The sequence below is a fragment of the Perissodus microlepis genome, chromosome 18 (assembly GCF_051167445.1).
Source record: "Perissodus microlepis isolate ML-2025 ecotype Zambia chromosome 18, ASM5116744v1, whole genome shotgun sequence".
In the NCBI taxonomy this organism is placed as follows: domain Eukaryota; kingdom Metazoa; phylum Chordata; class Actinopteri; order Cichliformes; family Cichlidae; genus Perissodus; species Perissodus microlepis.
The window spans coordinates 25832606-25856861 of NC_140478.1; the positions used below are offsets into that span (position 1 = coordinate 25832606).

Genomic DNA, 24256 nt, shown 5'->3' on the forward strand with positions numbered 1-24256 from the left:
TTGTCCTTTTATATCATTTAATTAAATTAAAGGTAACTTTCTAGATTTAAAACAGCCACCAGAAAATATGTTTTGGAAGTAATTAAAAGTCAATAATTAGTTTTTTAAAAAATCCAGTAGAGACTTAACACAGGATCTAAGGGATGCATTTATCTGCTGTGTGTGTGTGTTGCAGCCATGACAAATCTGTGATTAATTACAAAAAGCATAAACATCAAGTAACATTTTATTTAAAGGTAACAGAATAATCATTGCCATTGTTGACAGACTGGCGACCTGTCCAGGGTGTACCCTGCCTCTCGCCCCAAGACAGCTGGGATAGGCTCCAGCGCCCCCACGACCCTAGAAAGGATAAGCGGAAGCAAATGGATGGATGGACATATATTGAACAGAATATTGCACAAAGAAGGCATCACTAAACGATCAACTTCACCCAGCACAGAAAATATACATTTATTTAACGGTTATAAAACAGCCCACAGAGCTTTTACCATCAGAGCTTCCAGTGCAGACAGCTAATTAACCCTCAACCCTGAAATAATAAAAATGAATCTTCTCAGGAAAAAGCAACTCAGACTTTGGTTTTTACCCTCATGTTTGTTTTACTCCTGGACAAAATGAAATCATCTGAGAGGAAACATGACTACAAACCAATTAGTTTCATTCAGATTAGTCCTTTTCTGATACTGTTTAAGTGGACAACTGTTAATAAGTTCAAACTTAGCTTGGTTAAAACCTTGAAGTTTACTGACAACCAAATAAAATTACCTGCTAATTAACTATCTAAACTATGTTAATGTTAATATAGTTTTGCATGAAAACATGATTTGAAATATATTATTTACCAATTATGTATACTGGGAAGGAAAACAAAATACAACAACAACAACAACAAAAAGCTAAATAGAAAATTAAAATAAAATTTTTTCCATCAGTGCTAAACTGCATAATACCAACTGAAAGAAATGCATTTCTTAATTAGGGCTGCCACGATTAGTCGACTAGTCACGATTACGTCGACTATCAAAATCGTCGACGACTGATTTAATAGTCGACGCGTCGTTTGAAGCTTTGTAAGATCACAAAAGACGCAGGAATAAGTAGTAGGATTTAAGAGTGTAATAACGGACTGAAACAGAAGATGGCAGCACTGTATGTACCAGGATGCCAGCTGCCGTTAAACCCCGAAGAAGAAGAAGTAGCTTTGTCCCAGAATTCATAGTGCAGCCCAGTTCAGTTTACAACAATGGCGGCAGCTAGTTAGTTTTAATATTACTCTTATTATTCTTTCTGGGTCACAAAATAAACGTTTAGCATATTTTCAGGCGAGAATGTAGCTGTGTAAACCTCAAATATCTGCTCGGTTTATCAAGACACCACATATTTTCAAAAGCGCTCCGACGTTTTCGGAGACGTCTGTTACCCACTAGCTCGATAGCGAGCCGGGGGCAAGGCTCACTAGAGCCCGTGAGAACACCGGACTCCCGGCAAATCGTTTTCAAACCCACCGCTGTCTTTCGCTACTCAGGTTAAACATATATAAGTCACTTAGATAACTTACAAATGTTATTGTTTGACTTCTTTTTAGTATTTTATTTGTTCCTGAGTAAATCGGTTTGGCTAAGATTAAAGTTTTTACACAGCTGAATAAACATCAAGCAGACAACTGATTATCAGAAGTGTGAGATGCTCGAGAATATACTCCGGTGTCCCGTTATATTTTAGATAGCAAGGAGTTTATTAAACTTCACCGAAACAATCTGTAAATTTTATTAAAATTTAATAAACTATCATCTTGTCTTTATTTTTAGTTAGCACATACCTTAAACACTTAAAGCTGTAAGCTAATGATAGTTATATAAGAGCAGATGCATGCTGGTGCAATAAGCTGTACGTCCAATGGATGCATGATCTGATTAGTCGACTAATCGCAAAAATAATCGGTGACTAGTCGACTATCAAAATAATCGTTTGTGGCAGCCCTATTCTTAATATATGTATACCGTATTTTTTGGACCATAAGGCAGAGCGGATTATAAGGCGCATTAAGCAAACAAAACAGTCAGATAAGTCAAATTTTACTCAACTCATTCTTCTTGCTTCCTCCACTTCCCTACTATTGATTCATTAATGTTGAATTCTCTTGCAGCTGCTCTATTCCCATGTTCTACTGCGTGACTGATAGCCTTGAGTTTGAAATCTGCTTCGTAAGTATGTCTCTTAACATGTGCCATTTTGTGGTCCTTATACACACAATACGGCAATATTATGTTGAAGCACAGTACCTATCACTCCGCGAGTCTCCTGATTACGGTAGCCATAATGCTCCGACAATCCATCAAGCGGTGGGGCTTCGTAGCTTAGCAAAGTCGTACTAAAACATTTCTTGACACATTTTTGAGCGTCGTGTACCACATAAATTCGGTTCGAGATCAGTAAGATCAACCACAATTCATACATAAGGCGCACCAGATTATAAGGCGCATTTTTGAGAAAATTAAAGGATTTTATGTGCGCCTTATAGTCCGAAAAATACGGTAACTGCAACACATTTACAAAAGGACAGGCAGTTAACATATCACCACAACCTCTAAAATTGTTCACTTTGGAAGTCATGTTATAGATTTTAAGTCCCTGTGTACACGCTCAGTAGCTTCTAGCTCTACAGAGGTTCGACTGTTTTAAAACACAGCGAGCATCTAAGTCATTCCTGAAGGTAAATGGGGCAGCCATTTTTTATGGAATGACCCACTAGATCAGGGGTGTCGAACTCCAGGCCTCGAGGGCCGGTGTCCTGCAGGTTTTAGATCTCACTCTGGGTCAACACACCTGAATCAAGTGATCAGTTCATTACCAGCCTCTGGAGAACTTCAAGACATGTTGAGGAGGTAATTTAGCCATTTAAATCAGCTGTGTTGGATCAAGGACACATCTAAAACCTGCAGGACACCGGTCCTCGAGGCCTGGAGTTCAACACCTGTGCACTAGATGGAAACAAGCTATAAACTTAAGCAAAGTCCAAACTAGGGTTTCCAAACAGCTGGTGCAGCAGTACAAAATCCAGTTACCTTTTTTTAAATTTGCTCTTTTCATTAAAATATACAAAACTAATCAGCCATTCTTGATGTTATCTGAAACACACCAATATCATCAAGGCAAATGCATCTTTAAAGAAGTCGGATCCTTTATTTCAGGTTTAGATATTTAACTTAATATTTTAACCTTTAAGGGCTCCTTTTGGACAATTAAAATATGCCTGATTGCAGTTTTACTTTAAAAATCTGGCACCAACCACCTCATAGATAGTAAAATACAAAACATTTGCTTGTCTTTTGGGAATTGGACTGAGTTTTCCTTTAACCCTTAACAAGGAAGCAAAGCTGAAAGTACTTCCTAGTTATGTGTCAAACATATTCTCTGTTCTCAAGGTCCTTTTTGATGGCTTTTTTAATGCGGTCGATTTCATCTTCGTCTGAGCTGTCATTGTCCTTCTTTTCACTGTTCAAATCTTTTCCATCCTTCTCTTTCTTTTCTTTGTTGTCTTTCTCTTTTTTCTCACTGTCCAGATCTTCGGTGGTCTTCTCAGAGTCTTTTTCTGGTGAGTTGAACTGCAGCTCTTGATGTATTGAGTTCAGCTCCACCAGACCATCGTGCAGCTGTTGCGCCACCTCCCTGATTTTGGCAGCAAACTCTGATTTTGCCCCTTTCTTGAGTTCTTTCGAGTCTTTGGACACAAAGTAGATATCCATAACTACAAAGAGTCCAGTAAGCACACCGGTTGCCATACTAGCAATCTGGACTGCTCTGGCTGCGGTGCTACCTGCTACATGGGCAAACTGGACAAAACGCATGATCTCATTGGCATTGACGAGGATCGCCTTTCCTGCCATGGCGCCATCTTCATAGAATTTGCTAGTAAGTGAAGGAAAGTCCTGATTGTATGCGCTATTCTTCATCTTGATCAGATCGAACCTGCGCAGGTTCTCAATACCCTGTTTGACGAACGTCAGGCACTTGTTGATGTCTTCCATCTTCTCCTGGTAGTCCTGCACGATCTTCTCCACCTTCTTGCGGTCCATGGTGTTGTTGACCTGGTTGGAGATGCCTGCACCTGCTGATGTCAGACCGCCTGCCGCAGCAATGCCCAGTCCCACTGCAGTCACAATCAAGGAAGTTCCCATGGTGAAGGGAGCCAGGGCGAGGCCAGCAACAGTGGCGACACCCCCAACGGCGCTGGTGGAGCCGCCTGTGATTTGAGCGATCTTTGTGTTCTTGCTGAACTTGTCGAGCCCATCAGCGATGCTGTTGAGGTCGATGACATGCTGCCAGAGGCTCTCTGCCCGCTCCGTGAACAGTTTGTTGAAGACTCTGATGCCCTTCTGCAGCTTCTCAGCGGTCAAAGCAAAGGCCCTGAGAAAAGAAATTTGAGTCCTATTATACAAAGTAACTCCATCAAAAAAGGCCATTTTGTCTCATTTACACCAACAGAATAAGTGTTAATTAACCAAAATCTTGATATTTTGAGGAAAGCAGAATATCTTGTTTCTCAAAGCATGACAAAACATCAAACCTTTTTTTTAAAGATTAGTCACACCACTGTTTTCATTGGAATTGATTATCGATTAACTTTTCTCCTGAGGAAGGATAAGTGTTGTTGTTTCGGGGTATGAGCTTCTTCAGTTCTCCATGGTGGATGTTTATGATGCAGATATATTATAAATTTTGTGTTATCCAACGGTGGGCCTAGCAATATTTGAGCAGCTCCACAATAACCTTTTACATTTTATTCACATCACAATATGATAACAATATGGCAACAAAGGAAGATACCAAAGCAATATTTTATATTCAACTCTTGAATCTTAGCCATCAGAGCAGACTAAACCTTCTGGCAAAGATAGCAGGCGACAAGGAATTAGCAGCCTCGATTTAATGGTTAATAAGGAAATCAACATAAAATGCTACCATCTTCTTAAGAGACGCCGCAAAGACATTTTAATGTGCTGCCTCCCTAAATTGATGCATTTAAATCAAGATAATATATTGTAAAAACAAGTATAGCAGAACAGACCCCTGAAAGACCAAAAACAGCATTTAATGAAGTATAAACACCTACAATGTATATTATAGTATAGTATATTAAAGCTTACTTGGCCTCTTCTTTTTCTGTCATGTCTTTATGTTGAGGTGGGTCTTTCCATTCTGAAAAAAAATGACAAAAGAATGATTTATCATCGTTTTGTGCATCCTAGCGGCCCAAAAGTATGTGAATGCAAAACTATTACACTCATGCATGATATTAATCTGCTGCGATAACATCATCAACTCTTAAAAAAAGGCTTTCTACCTGATTTTAACATCTGGCTGAAAGAATTTGGTTCCATTTCACCACAAGAACATGAGTGAAGTTAGTTTCTAATGCTGAGGGATAAGAATTACTCAGCAGTTGATGTTTCAAAAGGTGCTTAATGGGATGAGTGGTTCAAAAAAAAACCCATTTCATTTTCAACTTACGCTCCACAGTTTCCCACCATTCCATAAGATCCACATCCTGAAAGACATCATTAGGTTCCATGTTTGTTATTTTTGCTTTCCAAATAATGACTGAAGACTGCATTAAAATGTCAAAAACCTACATTACTATGTTCAGCTGAGGCAGTGCCAATACGGTAGTCCTCTAGCTGGTCAAACACAGACCTGTTCGCACCTTCACTCTGAGATGAAAGATAGTAAATAATAGTAATTACAATAATAAAATGACATATCAAAACCACCATTTTAATCATAATTACTTCAACAAAAGATTGTGTCTGCAGTGAAACTGAAAAAAAATACACAGTACTTGAGCATGAATGACATTATCATGTAACACATTTGGTCAGTTTCATTTTTTACATGGCTGTTGCGCATCTAAAGAGGAGGAAGTTTTGGTGAAAGGGATTCTGGGAATAGTGACTTATTTCTGCTGTTTTTGCAGAAGTTAAAGGACTCAACAGGGGAAAAAGGAAGCAGAGAAAGAAGTCTGGGCATATTGTAGCCTAATCTCGTCTCATCTTCCATGGCATAGACATGCACAAACACTGTGTGGCTGTTGTGTGTGTGGGTTTCATGTCAGCACTGGAAAGGGGAAAACCATGTAGACCACAACTGAGTCTGTTGGAAGGTGAGCAGACACTCTAGAGACAAGTTATGCAAAGACTGTAAGTCTTTGTTTTCAGAGTGGAAGGAGGCGGCATTAGGTGACAAAAACAGGCTTTTTGTAATGGTAATTTGTAAGTCCTGAACAACAGTGGTTAAACCAGCAAAATGTCAATGTAGTGGGCAAATACAGTGAGACAAAAGAGGTTAAAAAGTTACTTTTGGTTTTAAAGTTTGATGTGCGAGGGGTGAGAGGGAGAAGGAAAGAAAAGAAAGAAAGTTTCTTGATGTATTATTTTGATTATATTGTCTACCTCTGCTTGGGCTGTTTCTTGTGCACGTCTCTGTATCACTTTGGCCTGAAATAAACAAACACAGACACACAGTTCAATCATTTGTAATACCAACACAGGACTTATCTGGATGTTTTATGATCTTAGACATAAAATAAATAAATGATTTAAATAAGTAATTTTTCTTCAAGGAAAAAAATAGCTGAAGAAGGAAAAAAAAACATACAATTTCTTCCTTTTCACTTTCTTTGGTATTCAGGTTTAAGACTAGGTCAGTGAATTGCTCAAGAAGGCAGGCCATGGTAATTCATTTATGTAAGCTTACCTGCCAAAACAACACAGAAATACTGCTTTGCTTAAGAACAGCAGAGAAATTTGGAGCTGGTTTGTTTATTCATTTCTCAAAGAAATAAATAAACAAATTCTGTTTGTGTAACAGTATATCAGGTCTTTTTACCACCTTAATCAAAATTCTTTATGAGCTCAAACAGAGTTCAGTGCTCAAGATTTTAAGGGAGAAGCAATTTTGGAGACATCGTAGTTAGAGCCAAGTTACACTGTTCTATTTCTGTCTTTGGGTAATTTTTATGCCATTCAAAGCTCAAGCAAAATTGAAAACTTGGGGGAAGCTTCACCATTTGTTAATAGCAGAGGTCACTGGGGTAGTTGAAAAGCTCCCTGATGGCAAGGCAACAGGTTTAGATGAGCTCTGCCACCAGATACAGGCTCTGGACCAGGCGTCTCCAACTCCAATCCTACTGGAGTAGCCCAGCTATTGTCCTGCAGCTTTCAGATGTATCCCTACTCCAACACAGTTGAAAATGGTCGCATTACCTCTTCAGCATGCCATCAAGTTTGGCAATAGCCTGGTAACAAGCCATTCATTTGATTCAGGTTTATTGGAACAAGGATGCATCTAAAAGCTGCAGGACAGTAGCTCTCCAGGACTGGAGTTGGAGACCCCTGCTCTGGACAATGTAGGGCTGTCTTGGTTGATGTGCTTCTTTAATTTTGTGTCACAGTGCTGTGGTGGTTTTCAAAAAGGGGTTTGGAGGGTATGGTCTATTTATTGGGGTATCACACTGTTCATCCACCATAGGACAGTTGATGTCAGAATGCTACACAGGCTAACTGTCAAACCTTGGATTTAGGAGGAGGAATGCTTATTCTGTCCTGGACATGGAACAGTAGACCAGATCTTTACTATCGGACAACTTCTAGAGGGATTGTGGGAGTTTGACTTAGAGTCTATATGTGCTTTGTAGACCTGGAGAAAGTTTATGGCTGGGTTAGTCTCGGGAACCTGTGGAATTCTTGGCAGTATATGGTTTCAGGTCTGTTGTTACAGGCATTTAGATCTTTGGGAGAGCTGAGAACAGTCAGTCCCTGGCACAAAGTCAAGCATATTTTCAGCCATCTTGATGCATGCTCAATTATCTATTTAAGTAAATCTCAAAAGGTAGCGCTTTCAGTGGGAGAAACGTTTCGTTACTCATCCAAGTGACTTCTTCAGTCTCAGCTGACTGCAGGTTTCCCCAACCTTATAAACAGTACATTTGCACAATGACTGCACTAGCCCACTGAATGAACAATGGGCTGTGAGGTCAGTTCCTTGATCATTAATATGCAAATTGTCATGACCATTGATCAACAACCACCTATCAAAGACCATTGATCATTGATCAAAGACCATTGAGCAATGGCCATGAGTACCATTCACAGAGAGTTGGGGAATGGCTGCAATCACAGCAACCACTGGAGCACAAACTGGGTGTCATCAGGACACTACAACAGAGCGAACACCATCTCCATGGACACAGCGGCCAGGGAAGCAGAAGAACATCACATCAAGAAGGCCCTGAGTAAATGTGGTTACCCCATCTGGACATTTGTCAAAGCTGGCAAATCAAATTCAAATTCAAGTTTTATTTGTCACACACACAACCATACACAGTATGACATGAGGTGAAATGGTTATTGCTGTGCCCGACCATTAAGTGATAGTAAGAATTGACAGTAATATTAACAGATTAACTTTTTACAGCAAGATGTGCAAATAACAGTTTACATAAGAAATTATTAATAAAAAGAAATTATAAATTCTAAGAAGTGTGGAAAAGGAAAAACCAGAGTGCGTGTGGAGATGAGATGTGTGTGAAAGAGTTCAGCCCTACACCTGGTTCGGTGCCCGAATAGCCTGGGAGAAGAAGCTCCTGCTCATTCTCTCTGTTTTGGCCTTAAAGGAGCGGAAGCGCTTCCCAGAACTCAACAGTGAGAAGAGTCCATTGTTGGGATGGGAAAGGTCCATCAAAATCTTCCTGGCTTTAATCTTGCACCGCTTGGTGTAGATGGACAGCAGGTCAGGAAGCTCTGATCGAATGATGCGTTCGGCCGAGCGCACCACTCTTTGCAGATCTCGTCTGTCCTGCTTGGTGCTGTTCCTAAACCAGGTGCAGATGTTTCCCGTCAGGACGCTCTCAATGGTGCAGGATTAATAGGTTTTAAGCACCCTCAGTGGCAGATGGAAGTCTCTAAGTCTTCTGAGGAAGAAGAGACACTGGCGGGCCTTCTTAACCAGGGTGTTAATGTGACAGGACCAGTGATGGGAACAAGTAATGGCGTTACTAATGGCGTTACTAACGGCGTTACTTTTTTCAGTAACGAGTAATCTAACTAATTACTATTCCTGTCGTCCACCTAAGTGGACACGTAAAAAACTCTTTGAAAAGTACATGTTTAAAAAAATGAAGTTCGAAAATCTTTTTTCATGCCTAAAGATGAATAAAAATACTTAAGAAAAAAATCCTGATTGAGGTTGTCATACTTCATGCATGAAAGGGTTAAACACCAAAACATGCTGCGCCAAAAAGTGATCCACCCCAAAGATCGTGTCCCTCAACACAGAGTAATATAGTATTCGCTGTTAAGTGCCAGGAGGATTGCCATTCTGATCATTAGACTTCTCTAATGATAATTAGCACAGAATAAATGGGTGGATACGCGTTTCGTAAAAGTGGCATGTAGCATGATGTCAGGTTGGATCAGTCTGCTCAAATTTTGGTTTCTCCAGCTCAGTGTCAGCTCCACAAAAGGTACAGAGCCATTTTCGTGATGACCCCCCCCACACACACACACACACAAAAAAAACCCCAACAAAAACTGACTGATTATTTTTATGAGAATGTTGGGGAAAGCTTCGGTTGTGTTGTGTAAACCAAAATGGAAGAGAACTGTTTGTACATGTTGCATGTTTGAATGTTACCTTTACATCAGGCATGAACGGGTTGTGTTTCTTTTTTTTCTTGACTTTGGTCTAAAAGACAAAATCAAATAAAAAGAAAAAAGATCTCAGAATTATTGTAAAGGTCAAACACTGAAATACTCCTGCAGTAAAATGAATAAATGTTTGTGCCAACTTAAAAAAAAAAAAAGCTGTTCATGAACAGAAGGAATGTAGCTTAACGACCTCCATTTTTTCCTTGATCTCTTCTTTATTCTTTTCCTCCTTGGATGCAGATTCCTCATCTGCATTCAGCCCCACATCATCCGATGCAGCCTGAAGTAAATAAGAAAAACAAAACAATAAAAAGGTCAACATGAGCAGGAAATAATAATCATCACGTCCTGGTTTTTGTTAGTCACAACCCCAGACCTTTCTATTTCTCTACTGATGAGTATAGATATAAAAATAGATATGAGCCATGTGTTTCTTTGTTTTCTTGTCTTTAGTCTAAAAAGAAAACACAAATAAAAAGGTCAAATAATTTTATTTTATTTTCTCCTATAAAAAAATAATCACGCTGCATTATTTTTATCACTTAAAACACAAGGGTAAAAATGTGGAAATTAGGTTAAAACCTCTTTTTTCCCCTTGCCCTCCTCTTCATTCTTTTCATCTTTGGATGCAGACTCTTCATCATCTTTGAGCCTTTCATCATCAGTTGCATCCTGAAGTAAATAATAAAAACACCATAATGCAAGTGAGCCCAATAAACTAAATACACTTACCAGCCTGGTAATGAACAATGTAAAATAAAACATAAGTCCGGTGTATGACGGGTATCGGTTACCTTGGCTGCCGAATGTAAATGTGCAATAAATGGATTGTGATACTTGTGTTTTTTCACTTTAAGTCTGTGAAAAAAGAAGTATCACGTTCTGTTCTGTTTTCTTTCAAGATGATCCGACACTGCTACAGTAACGTTTAGGTTGGGGAGGCCAATCCATGGCTGATACTGTTTCACTGTGTGTTTTTTTTTATTAAAGTATGCTATAAAGTTTATTAAGATACCAAAACTATCAAGCAGTTTGGATATATGCAAATAAAGTAAAATATCTGAATAAAGCGATGACTCCTGAGTTGGAAACTTAAAGTGCATCTTTTTAGAGGTTCCCCCACCAAGGCTTAAAATAAAGGAAGGGCTGAGAGGTGCTTTCAGGGGTTTTTGTCCCAACACTATAGCCCCTTTTCCATTAGTACCGGGGTTCAACTCGGATTGACTGGTTTTCCATTACAACCCAGTAGCACCTTAGCTGTGTCTCAATTACTAGGCCGCATCCTTCAGAGGCTGCAATTGAAGGCCTATTATGTTACAGCGACGTGACGGAGGCTGTCCCAATTCGAAGGCTGCTCCAAATGCGGCCAACAACTGTGTCCTTCATTTCCCCGGATTTGAAGGATGGGTCGGTAGTATCCTTCGTGGCCCAACCTATCCCAGAATTCATAGTGCGGCCCAGCCAATTCCAGTTTCCAACAATGGCGGCAGCTACTTCGTTTTAATATTACTCTACTCCAGCCCACGTAGACCGCAAATGTCGGGTCCTTCGAAGGATGCGGCCTAGGAATTGGGACACAGTTCTTGTTTGCCTGCTTGTTGTCATAGCAACGCGTCTGCGCATGCTGTTGTTGTTTTTCTTACTCATTTTATGTATTTTCAAATGTTTCAATATTGCTACTGTCGTAAATTCTGCCACAGGCGACTTTGTTTTAGGTGGAAAGGTGAAATAGTAATTAAGTTGCTTTTATTAAATTTGATAAATGATTGACACGACACATAACATATAACATGAGCAGGCAATGAAACAGTATTAGTATGAGCATACGACAAGGTAGTGAAGGGGTTAAAACTCCACGCGAGGAGTAAAAACCACGAGGTGTCACAATGCAGACATTTGCATGTGTGGCTATGACATGAAACACTCGATAAGAAGGAAGCAAGAACTTGAAAAGTTAGGATTAGCCACCACAAATACTTCAGGTTTGTTTTCATCGGCATGTAGCAGCACACATGCTTTTATACCACACAGTATAAAAAAACCCCCCCAAAAAAACCAACAACCACAGGCTCACGCACGTCATTCTATTGAGATCGGTCCATCTATATAGATATGTATTATTTTGAAAACCCAAAAAACTGGCATATGCAGAGGGTCTAGTCTGACCCACAATGATGACAAGACAAACGTAACGTTTTGCCCTTCGGAGGGTTCTTCTCATCATCGCCGTCTTTGGCTACAGCAGATTCATCTCCTTTTACACCTTCTTCACCTGATGGTCTCTGCCGCAAATTAAACTAATCAGTTAATTGCAATGTTTTTTTTGTATTGTGCAGGAACGTACTGAAGTAGCAGATAATGATATTATGAATCAGGTTAGGCAAACATTTGATCAGTTATATCTGATCCCACACATTTGCTCACATGCTAAAATGAAACGTAAGGAGAAACTTCAATTCTTCACAAGAATAAAGACGTCCGTCCATCCATCCATCCATCCATTTTCTTCCGCTTATCCAGGAGAGAAGATTAAAGACATTTCTGGCTAATTTCATCTAAGTTTTTCATCTTTTGTAGCGGCAGTCAGAAAGAACCATCTGCCATAGTCAACTTCTGATAATCAGTTGATAATCAATACTTGTCTAAAATAACATTAAACCCTTTTTTAGAGTCTAATCGTTGTACTGTATGAAAATGTTAATACCTGTTGGTTGTTCTGCTCTTGTCGACTGTGTCTAATTATTCTGTTCAGCTCCTGAAATTAAACCACAACAGTTTTCTAAACGATAAGGGTTTAAAGTAGTGCTTTAATACACTTCATCACAGACAGAAACTATTCCCCAAACTCAGGGAGCTCACCTCTTCTGATGGTCGGGCAGGAACTGCAGGAGGCTTTGCAGGTTTTTCTTTCTTCTCTCTGGAGGTCATGTCTTTGCCTTCCTGTACAGGACAAAAATAAAATACTTGTTCCAAAGCTGAAACTGAATGTGAAACAGCCAGTTAATGCCAAGTACTGGCTTTCTATTTATACAAAGCAGTGCATTTTAAACATTTTGATTCTTTTAAAGCCACTCAAATGATCTAATCTGTATTCTAACAGCTTCCCTCAAATATAATAAAACTCTGGGCAATTAAAGCAAAACCTGAGAAATGCAAACCATACGTTGTTATCCTCACTTCTTCTTGGTTTTACTTTGTCATGTGACGACGTCCCCTTCACCTCCTGCTCAACGAAATCACATCAACAAAGAGAGCAGAAGTTAGAATATTCCAACAAAGACCACACGTCACACAAAGAGGCAGCGGTGTTTGACTGCATGTGAACCTCCTGAGTTGGTCTGGATGGGACCAGGATAGCTGCACTCCTTTCCCTTCTTTCGTACTGGTTCATGTTACTTTTGACCTCACAAGGGCACGCACACACACACACACACACACACACACACACACACACACACAAACCCAAAAACAAACGCAGTGTAACTGAAGGCACTAGTGCATGACGACAGGGAGGTTTGATAAGAGGAAGTCATGCAGAGAGGAGAAGAAGGAAGTGGTGAAAGGTATGGAATAAGAAGTGTGAGTATTTTTGACTGCATGTATGTGGGTGGGTAATTTGAAGACTCACGGTGACGCATTAAATAAACTTACTGGTTTTGATTTTTCATTCTCCTTGAGTGTTTCTGCATCTTCTGTGTCTTTCTGAACAAAAGGAAAATAAATATTGGGCTTATGAATATAAAAATGAGGTGGCACTTTCATGAAATTAGGGAACCAAATGGAAAAAAAAAATACACCCCACACCAGCACTTTATGTAGTCTGCAAAATCTGTGGGATAAATAGTACTATCTACACCACTGCCACCATCCCTAATGTGTGCAAAACATCGTTACTGCTAAAAATGAACAATCACCACCATCACCAAAAAACAGCCATGATTACAAGTGCCTCAGTAACACCTTGACCAACATCAAACATATTTAGCAGTGTAGTTACTTTTTGGCGGAAAGATATCAGTTTGGACATGGCTCCAACCACGGCATTCTGGGAGGGAGAAAACATCAGGAGAATATTGAAGCTTAAAGTTAATAAAGCTTTTATTCGTGTGGTGTCCGAGACTATATTTACAGTGGCTTGCAAAGTATTCGGCCCACTTGAACTTTCCCACATTTTGTCAGATTACAGCCACAAACATGAATTTATTGGAATTCCTCGTGACCAATACAAAGTGTTGTACACGTGAGAAGTGGAACGAAAATCATACATGATTACAAACATTTTTTTTTACAAATAAATAACTGAAAAGTGGGGTGTGCGTAATTATTCAGCCCCCCTGAGTCAATACTTTGTAGAACCACCTTTTGCTGCAATTACAGCTGCCAGTCTTTTAGGGTATGTCTCTACCAGCTTTGCACATCTAGAGACTGAAATTCTTGCCCATTCTTCTTTGCAAAACAGCTCCAGCTCAGTCAGATTAGATGGACAGCGTTCGTGAACAGCAGTTTTCAGATCTTGCCACAGATTCTCGATTGGATTTAGATCTGGACTTTGACTGGGCCATTCTAACACATGGATATGTTTTGTTTTAAGCCATTCCATTGTTGCCCTGGCTTTATGTTTAGGGTCGTTGTCCTGCTGGAAGGTGAACCTCCGCCCCAGTCTCAAGTCTTTTGCAGACTCCAAGAGGTTTTCTTCCAAGATTGCCCTGTATTTGGCTCCATCCATCTTCCCATCAACTCTGACCAGCTTCCCTGTCCCTGCTGAAGAGAAGCACCCCCAGAGCATGATGCTGCCACCACCATATTTGACAGTGGGGATGGTGTGTTCAGAGTGATGTGCAGTGTTAGTTTTCCGCCACACATAGCGTTTTGCATTTTGGCCAAAAAGTTCCATTTTGGTCTCATCTGACCAGAGCACCTTCTTCCACATGTTTGCTGTGTCCCCCACATGGCTTGTGGCAAACTGCAAACGGGACTTCTTATGGTTTTCTGTTAACAATGGCTTTCTTCTTGTCACTCTTCCATAAAGGCCAACTTTGTGCAGTGCACGACTAATAGTTGTCCTATGGACAGATTCCCCCACCTGAGCTGTAGATCTCTGCAGCTCGTCCAGAGTCACCATGGGCCTCTTGGCTGCATTTCTGATCAGCGCTCTCCTTGTTCGGCCTGTGAGTTTAGGTGGACGCCCTTGTCTTGGTAGGTTTACAGTTGTGCCATACTCCTTCCATTTCTGAATGATGGCTTGAACAGTGCTCCGTGGGATGTTCAAGGCTTGGGAAATCTTTTTGTAGCCTAAGCCTGCTTTAAATTTCTCAATAACTTTATCTCTGACCTGTCTGCTGTGTTCTTTGGACTTCATGGTGTTGTTGCTCCCAATATTCTCTTAGACAACCTCTGAGGCCGTCACATAGCAGCTGTATTTGTACTGACATTAGATTACACACAGGTGCACTCTATTTAGTCATTAGCACTCCTCAGGCAATGTCTATGGGCAACTGACTGCACTCAGACCAAAGGGGGCTGAATAATTACACACACCCCACTTTGCAGTTTTTTATTTGTATAAAATGTTTGTAATCATGTATGATTTTCGTTCCACTTCTCACGTGTACACCACTTTGTGTTGGTCTTTCACGTGGAATTCCAATAAAATTGATTCATGTTTGCGGCTGTAATGTGACAAAATGTGGGAAAGTTCAAATACGAATACTTTTGCAAGCCACTGTAGATCTCCAGATTTAAATTCTGTGGAAGCCTTATGGCCACAGCGTGGTTTTGTTTTGTCTTAGTCCTTTTTAAAATTATTTTTTGAGGGGGACTTTTAAGCCTTTGTTGAGACAGGACAGTGGAGAGAAGACAGGGAATAAGTGGAGAGAGGGCAGGGGAAAGACATGTAGTAAATGGCCTCAGGGCACTACCTTTATAAAACATGGGTCACCTCCTCAACCCAGTGAACTACACCCGCATCTTTTGTTGTCCTTTTTTTTTCTTCTAGTGAGTGAGTTGTTGTAAATGAAGGCACAATAAATGACAAAAATGGTTTGAGAACACTGAGTCTGGCTGATTATGGATATTCAAGAAGTTTTGTCTCAGCAACATTTAATTTAAAGACTTAATGTAGGAAGATGTCAACAAGCCTGACAGGAAAAATGAGGCAGGACTGCAGACAGGGCCTATGGGAACAACTGCTTGTCAGAATAAAAAATGCACTTCACTCATTCCCATATTTACATCAATGGTGGTGAAACTAAGCCCAACTTTTAACTGAATGAACAGGAAGCAGCAAGCTTCCTACTAAATAAGACTTCCCCTCAGTGTCTGTCAAACGTAACTTGAATTAAATAAACTGAGAAATGTCAAACAAATGCACTTTAAACAGGGAAAAATATCTATAACCATACCTGCTTATGGCCTGATGACTTCTTGTTGCTGACAGTTAAATCTTCTTCTATTGAGCCTGCCTCCTTTTCATTCTGTACAGAACAGACAGAAATCAACGGATGAATGTGGCTGTACAATCCTCAGATTTTTTTCCCCCAAGGGATAATCAAGAGCATCCTTACTTTGTTTGCATATCGAAATGGATTCAGCTTCGTCATTCCCCCAGCCAGTTTATTCTGAATATGAGGTAAAACAGTATTTTAAATGAAGAAGCTGAAGAAGAAGAAGAAGAAGATGATGAAGAAGAAGAAGACGATCCTGCTTCCTGTTCATTCAGTCAAAAGTTGGGTTTAGAAGAAGAAGAAGAAGAACCAAACATTAACACAAACCTGTTTTTGAGTGGGCTGGTTATCTCCATGGTCCACTTTCTTCTCGTCATCATTGTTGGAGCTTTTCTCCTGTGGATGATGACAATTTTGATTGAGTTAATGTCACAATAACCCGCTCACTTCGATCTTCTTCTGCTATCCAATTTGCTGTGGCTTCTTTCCGCGTCAGCACCATGGGAAGCAGAACTTTTGGCTGCTCTGCTCCCAGGCTGTGGAACTCTCTACCCTCAGATGTAAGAAACATTGGTTCTCTCTCCCAGTTTAAATCTCAACTCAAAACCCATCTGTTCAAATCAGCATATTCACTGTGAACCCACTGTTTGTTAATTTTATCTTGTTCTTTTGTTTTTATTGTTCTTCATTTTGTCATCTCTATTATGTGTTTTATTCTATTGTTAAGTGTCCTTGGATGTCTTCAATAATCATTTTTAAAATGCTTTTGAGGCATTCGCTCTCTCCGTGCCTCATATATTTTAAGCGACCTCTCACTTGTTTATTACTGTAGAGCGTGCTCTTCATCATTTGACTGAAACCATTATGAGGTAAAACAAAAACAGTTACTGTTTAGAGTAAATCATCAAGCCAAACTGTTGTTTTTCTTTCTTCAAAAAAATTAAAACACTGTTATATTCGTGCATCCTCTGATTAAGCATGGGGAAAGGTTAAAATAACGAGGTCAGTGTATATCATCAATCACTGTGAGGCAAAATCTCCTTTAAAGAGAGCTGAAATTCAGCTTGGTGAAACAACCAACCTCCTTGGTTTTGGGCTTCCCCGTGGCAGAACTGTTCTCCTGTGAGTCTCCTGAGTGGTCAGTCTTTTCGTTATCCTGGTAACATACAAAGTATGTATATCACAAACCAGAAAGCATAATCACACATGCATCGCACAGGCAGGTAGAGGACGTGATATTACTGAGAAAGGAAATAACCTGAGAGGAGGAGGTGAAGGGACTCCTCAAGACCTTTGCAACGCCACCCTGACAGAATTCAGAGCAGTTAAGGTTAGAAACTGATCGTATTTCCTGTATATTGTAACAGTAACCTTATCACTTACTTTTGAAGACTTCTCCACGGCACTGTCATTACCAGCAAGGAGTTCATCATCGACAGACAAATCATCCTTAACAAAAGGGAAATAGTAATCAAACAAAAAAGTCAGTCAGACAAAAACAGCAGTGTTAACTCCAAAACAACCCAGTATCAAAATGATTCATTGTTAAAGTCATACAAGCAATGTCCTTACATTTGAGCCCTGCAACAAATCACCAAATCACTTTTGAAAATAAAACAAAAGCGATCAATCTTTTTTTTTTTTATGCCATGCTTTGTGTCTGGCATAAAAAAGAGCATTTGGGGGTCGACTATATATAGTCTTAAACATGACTGGAGTGACAATTAGTGACACTTGTGTCACCGTATTTACTTATGGTAGCTGACTTTTGTTTGGTTTTGTGTTTTTCAAACAGGGGAAAAAAAACTTACCTTTGTGTGGTTCTTATCTTTGCTGCCAGAGAGATCATCTGGTGCAGCAGAATCCTCCTGAAGGTCAGAAAAAAAGTTTAAAAACTTTATCAACTACAATACTCATAACAGTCCAGAAAATGGACTGTAACATTGTTATTAATCTCTTACCTGAGGGTGTGGGGATTTTTTAAACATACTGCTAAACATCCCACCTGTCTCCTAAAGAAAAAAAATCAAATCACATTAAAATTGGTGTTTGGCAAGGATTTGACGCTGCGCGCTACCTTAACAAGAATCACTCGGAAGCATCACGGCGTGGTATGGCTTACGGCCATACCACCCTGAGCACGCCCGATCTCGTCTGATCTCGGAAGCTAAGCAGGGTTGGGCTTGGTTAGTACTTGAATGGGAGACCGCCTGGGAATACCAGGTGCTGTGAGCTTTGGGGTGGCTGTGGCTCAGGAGGTGGAGTAGGTCATCTACTGATCGGAAGGTTGGTGGTTCGATCCCTAGCTCCTCCAGTCTGCATGTCAAGTATCCTTGGGCAAGATACTAACCCCAAGTTCCTCTCTGATGCATCCATCGGAGTGTGAATGTACTTAGAAAGCACTATGTATACAGAAAGTGCTTGTGAGAATTGTGTGATTGGGTGAATGTGGTACTCTGGGAGAGTAGAAAAGCACTATATAAGAATCAGTCCATTTACCATCACTATTTTTATTTCTAGCTGCTTATAGGGTGAAAGCGAACTTTAAAACCAGTTGCTGCAGATGGAGGAAGCAGCTTTTAAAAAACTCACCTTAGTGTTGCTGTTCACTGGCAGATTGTCGTTGCTGCCTGAGATCTTAACGGTTGTGGACAAATCCTCCTAACAAGAGAAACAAAACCTTTTGACCACTTAATATGTATTTCAACACAGGTGAAACTAAGAGGAGTCAGACCCATTTTGGAGTCCTTTGTTAAAAAAAAATTTAAAATTCTACTTGTCATCCACCTGACTCCTGAAAGTAACAAAAAGAGATGTGCAAAGATACATAAAGAAATGTATAAAAACACCTTTTTTAGTTTTAAATGAATAAAGTAGCAGTTCCTTTGTTTAAACTGGCACATCAGTCACATGGACAGGGAGGGTTCAGTGCCACAAACATTTGCCAGCACTTTTTCCAGATAGCTGATGCATGCAGGTTTTTTCCCCCTCGTACAAACACACACAACAAAAACCTGTCCACTCAGGCACATTGCTACTGTAGCTCAAACTCACCAACGTATTGTAAGTCACTAATAAAGCACATTTGGATTTTCCAGGGGATGATACTAGAAAAATCACACATAAAGGTTTTAACAGATAACCATTTCATAAATCTCTGAAAAACATGCTCTTGCCCAGTATCTTTATCTGTGCTTGAAGTGACATTTATCAGGTCCCTTTTTTCCTTTGGTGTTTGAAGTTACCATTAAGATTCAATCAAATAAATTCATTCATTCAGTTTGGGTACTTTTTTGTATTATGAAGTGGTAAATGCACTTTTAATAACAAGCGACAGAGGCGGTTAGTTAACTGGAGAAATAAGCAGTAGAAGGAGGCATTGTCATTCCCTATACTGTTATTTAAATGATAATATTACCATTTTTATTAAGATGTATTTCTTTGTTGCATTTTTTATGTTGCAGAGTTTTGATTGTATCTGTTGTAGAGATTTTGACTAATGCTTTTTGATGTTAGCATGGACCTCTCGTCGATGTTATGTAGTTTTGTTAATAAAGACATAAATGGGAACTTTAAAAGAGAATCTCAAATTGCTGTTTGCTGATTAGACCTACCTTTGCATTGGTGTCCTCAGACAGATTGTCATTACTGGCTGAGATGTCCTTTAGATCCTGAAGCATACAAGAATGCACAGTAAATAACAAATAACATAATAATACACAGTTTAGCCAGTTAGTCATTAGTAGCATTTCCTGCATGAACCTCCAGTGAGTGGAGGAAATGTAATAAAAGATTGTGTTTAACCTGCGAAGGCCTCCGCACATGTCTTGGTTTGGGAGATAGTTTCCATAATCCACCCAGCACACCTGATTTATCCTGAAGAGAAATGTCCAGAAAAGAATTTAAAGACATAACACTAGGCAGGAAATCCACAGAGATTACATGAACTTTGATAGTCGTTGTTCTCTGTGAAGTCCAACTAAATCCAAATCATTTATAGGTATTAAATATTTAACAGTCCAGCTTAATGATTGGCTAAAAGCAAATCATAGCAGCAGCTATTTTAATGAACCACATTGCAATTATTTTTAAATAATGTATTTTTTTTACTCTGTTGCATTGTAGCTTTGAAGATTTTCCCCAGTTACAAGCATTTAGTGGAGTTTTGTAGTTATAGTTTATACATATATAAGATCTGCAGATAGTTAAATAGGGACAGGATTGAAAACTAGCAATTGCTATAAATTCTGCACATCATCATTTCTATGCTTATGTTAAAATACAAGCAAAATTTGAATTAAAAAAATATGTATATCACAGAAAGAGAGCAAATTTACCTTTGACTTGCTGGTTAAACTGTCATTGCTGGCAGACAGTTCAGGATTTTGTAATGTCAAGGCAGCCTGCAAAAACAAAAAAGGTGTTTTTGGTTATATGAAACTAAGGAAATTAAAGCCACAAAGGCAGAAAACTTTTATTCCCTGTTATCTTATAAATATTTAAAAACATGACCAACAAAACAAAAAGAAACCTGAAGCAAAAGAGGAAACAAACAGGAAAATATTACTTTTATCAATGAATGTGGTACTGATTATCCAAACTTACTGTTAGGGCTTAATTATTTTTTTTCATATGTATACAAACTTAAGAACTACTTCTGGTTTAGAGAAAATTCCTGTGGGATAATTTTCATTACATTACTTGTTTGGGACATTCATAACATAAAGTTTTGACTTGACAGGATTTGCATTTGTAGTATAATGTCATGTCTGATCCTCTTTGGCAGATTTTCAGGCATTCCTTTAAGCATTGCAGCATAATTACAACCACAAATATATCATTAATTGGAGATACAAGTATGTAAATTATATTAAAAAAAGTTGCTTTAAATTTGATTACAAATACATAAATTTGACTGTTTCAAGTTAATTAATTAAAATTAGTTACAGCTAATTGCTGCAATCTGTTGGAAGTCAGTCCTCGATCCAAGCTTTTGAAAAGACAACAAAATAAATAAACAAATACGCATAATAAGGATAATTAAAGCCGCAACATTACCTGTGCAGATGGAAGCAGTTCTTTAGACTTGGAGGATTTTTTGAATATCCCACTGAATAATGAGGCTTTTTGCTGATTGAAAATTTAAAAAAAAGAGACATTCATTTACTGAAATCCATCTCAAAGAAACATTGCCATTAAAAGATGTAAATCTGCAGTATAAAAAAATGCCTCGCTGATTACAGCTCTGCTCTCAGGACTCAAAACTGAAAAGATTTTAACGAATGCAATTGTTACTAATGCACTTACACATTTAAGGGTCTCACTCCAATCTCATGTTTGAATTTAAAATCTGGAATTGAAGCTGATTTCATGTCTGGACTTGGAAAACATCATGAGTGATTTTTGTATTTACAGCATGTGTACGTACAAGTTAAAAGTGGACCACAATGCTTCTGGCTTCTGACCACTTAAGTGAAGCAAAGTCTTCCTTTGGGCCTCACGGTAAATTTGCCGAGCAGCTCAGACATAATCAGATTGTTTAATATTTAGTCCAGTATATTACAGGTGACATGTCAGAGAAAAGTTATTCATTTTCTGTGTTTTGAACTACTTTGTTTAGTACAGAACTTCATACTGTCCAAGTTGTGCATTACACTAGTAGCACATAAAACCATAAAAGTGTCAAAAATCAAATATACTATAAAAAAGGCTTTGATTTTGAAAGAAAAAAGTAATAATAAACAAAAGAATTAATAAATTACTAACAGTTTTTGTTATAAGTTTAATTTATTTTAACTTAAAATCTTTATTAAGTAATTTGTATGTATCTATATCGAATATAATGGACACGCATGTGTTAGTATATTAAAGACTAGAATGTGAATGTACTACAACTATATCTCAACCAATCGTGGGAACATGCACAGTCACTGCCCCAACTTGGAGTTTTGAAAAAGTCTGATAAGGAAAATGGGCATTATTTTACACAATAAAACGCTAGAGTCCGAAAACAAATATAGTGCTGGATATGAGCCCAGTGGACCTACTCGAATGTTCTGGCTGAAGAAAACAGCAGGCCTGGAAATATTCTTCTGCGTCACAGGAAAAAAAACAAACATGTTTGTTCATTATTGTGAATGTGCTCTTTGTAGATTAGTTGGGGCAAGGTCCTTCTGGGCAAGTCATGCCGTCTTGGTGACACATTCAGGCAGTTATTTATTCCAGAGGGAGGATATTATTCCAAGGTCAGCTGTTGTAAGAAACTGGCTTTATTGGGCATGACGCAGGATCATGTATCATACAAGTGCCACCTTTTGTGATAGTCACCATAGATTTGGACTGCTATTCTTTCAGTTAAACATCACTAGTTTAGTGAATGGTACATACTCACTGGGGTAATGTTAGAGGACATTTAAACCAACGTCTCATAATTGTAGGATCAGGGCAAAGAATTGATTTAGAACAGTATCACGATATTTTGCATGGAGATATGGTATTGATGCAGGGAGACCAAACATCAATATTTTATTAAATATATTAAAATAGTACTCTGTGGATACTACGAACAAGAGGGCGCATTTTGGCTGACAGACAACTGGTTGTATTATGGTCATATTCCTATAGAACAGAAAGGTTGCTGTGTATAAATGCGACAATTCATGTGAATTTCTGTTAAATGCAAATTTATGTCCACATAGCAAGATATGATTTTCAACAAATAGTTTATATGTAAATTATCAGAAACAGATTGTATGCAATTGCCAACTCGACCCTGTTCAGTTGCAGACTGATAGCAGACTACTGCGTCTTGGTGTGCTTAACAATCTCTCATGTAAAAAAGTGAGAAAACTTTTGAGTTAAAAAAAAAAAAATCATATGTCTGAGCTTTGAGCAACCTAAGCAGATTTTCTTTTACCTTTACTCACTATTTTTAATGAGTTTTATGAGTATGGAACCTCATAAAACCTTAAAAGTATGGAAGTTTAACAGTGAAAGGCAGAGTTAACGAGGGATCCGGAGGGTTATTTTCGCCTTCGATCAACCCGCTAAGTTACAGTCGCTTAAAAATAAACCCTTAAAGTAACCTCGCAGGCGTTACTTTGCGATGTCTCTTTGCGACGAAGAGCCAACGTGAACTCTCCGCATACTTATGCGTCTGTTTGCGGTCGCAGAGTTTGTGGTAAAAGTCAGTAAAGTGTGGAACATGCTTACTGGCTGACTTCAGGAAGAAACAAAACAAACGTCGACAAACTAAAGTTGTACTCACAGAGACAGCTCCTCCGTCACACTCCAGGTCCAAATCAAGGTTACCGTACCGCTCCTGTAACAGACAAGAGGTTACATATTTACTGTATCAACGCTATTTTTATAAAGGCGTTCACCATAAAGGGCGAGACGTGTAACGGCCACCGTACCATTATAGGGAACTGCTGTCTCCCTTACGGTGAACTTGTCCCGTTTGTTGTCAGAGGTTAACGGATATAAATATAAAAGTCCCGCTCCTCAGAAGGACTTTGTGTCCTCTGCTTGTTGATACTGTCGGTTGTTTTCACTCAGCGAGCTGCGCAGGTCAGGATCCTCCCTCCTTTGTAGGAAATAAAATTACAAAACAGAAGGAAAAAGAAACTGGCTAGTATGGGAATACTTCCCCGAGATCTGGGTTATCGCTTGAAACTGGCGGAGGTTGTCCGCTTCACCGTGGTCCAGGTGAGGGTGAGTGATCGTCTCATCTGGGAGCGGTCAACCCGATTCTGCTGCATTCGGGAGCAGTTCGGAAATTCCCTTTACAGCCTTAGGGTATAAAATACAACTAGAAGGATATCAGCAGGTTAAGTACTTAAGTTAATGTCTCTCAAATAATTGTAAAAAATTGTCTGTGTACTAAAAATAAAAGCACCTATTATACTATCAACAGCTGTGACAAGCATGCTTACTGTACATTTTAACCTTTTTCTTAATCAATATGTGCCATTTAAAGCTACTTCAAACAATGTTTGGCGTTTTAGAATTTGTGTAAATTTACACAAAATATAGCTCATTAAATACGGTGCGTTTTTTCCTTAAACTTTTCCTTAAAACTTAGATACATTTAGAGAAAATCCCTTC

The 24256-nt window shown here is 39.0% G+C and overlaps 1 protein-coding gene and 1 non-coding gene across 5 annotated transcripts; one reads left to right on the forward strand and one right to left on the reverse strand.

The window, feature by feature from the left end:
• Positions 1-368: 368 nt before the first annotated feature.
• Positions 369-24100, reverse strand: apol1 (apolipoprotein L, 1). 4 transcript variants are annotated; one of them, XM_084912792.1, is made up of 28 exons: positions 23566-24100; positions 23418-23471; positions 21209-21280; positions 20488-20553; positions 19955-20026; positions 19765-19821; positions 18743-18811; positions 18112-18162; positions 17962-18018; positions 17534-17599; positions 17409-17456; positions 17232-17306; positions 16478-16546; positions 16271-16324; positions 16109-16180; positions 13705-13752; positions 13359-13409; positions 12871-12930; positions 12567-12647; positions 12412-12462; positions 10290-10379; positions 9898-9987; positions 9694-9744; positions 6453-6497; positions 5637-5714; positions 5515-5551; positions 5151-5202; positions 369-4410 (listed from the first exon to the last, which is right to left on the reverse strand). In XM_084912792.1, the coding sequence occupies exons 1-28, from the start codon at positions 23566-23568 to the stop codon at positions 3405-3407; spliced, it is 2625 nt and encodes an 874-aa protein (XP_084768918.1). In that variant the 5' UTR covers positions 23569-24100; the 3' UTR covers positions 369-3404. The 4 variants fall into 4 exon arrangements, with proteins under 4 accessions (XP_084768918.1, XP_084768920.1, XP_084768919.1 ...); XM_084912794.1 differs by lacking the exon at positions 16271-16324; XM_084912793.1 differs by lacking the exon at positions 13705-13752.
• On the forward strand, positions 18267-18385 carry LOC146367989 (5S ribosomal RNA). Its single transcript, XR_014798355.1, has one exon. It is a non-coding gene; the product is annotated as a 5S ribosomal RNA (ribosomal RNA).
• Positions 24101-24256: the final 156 nt, after the last annotated feature.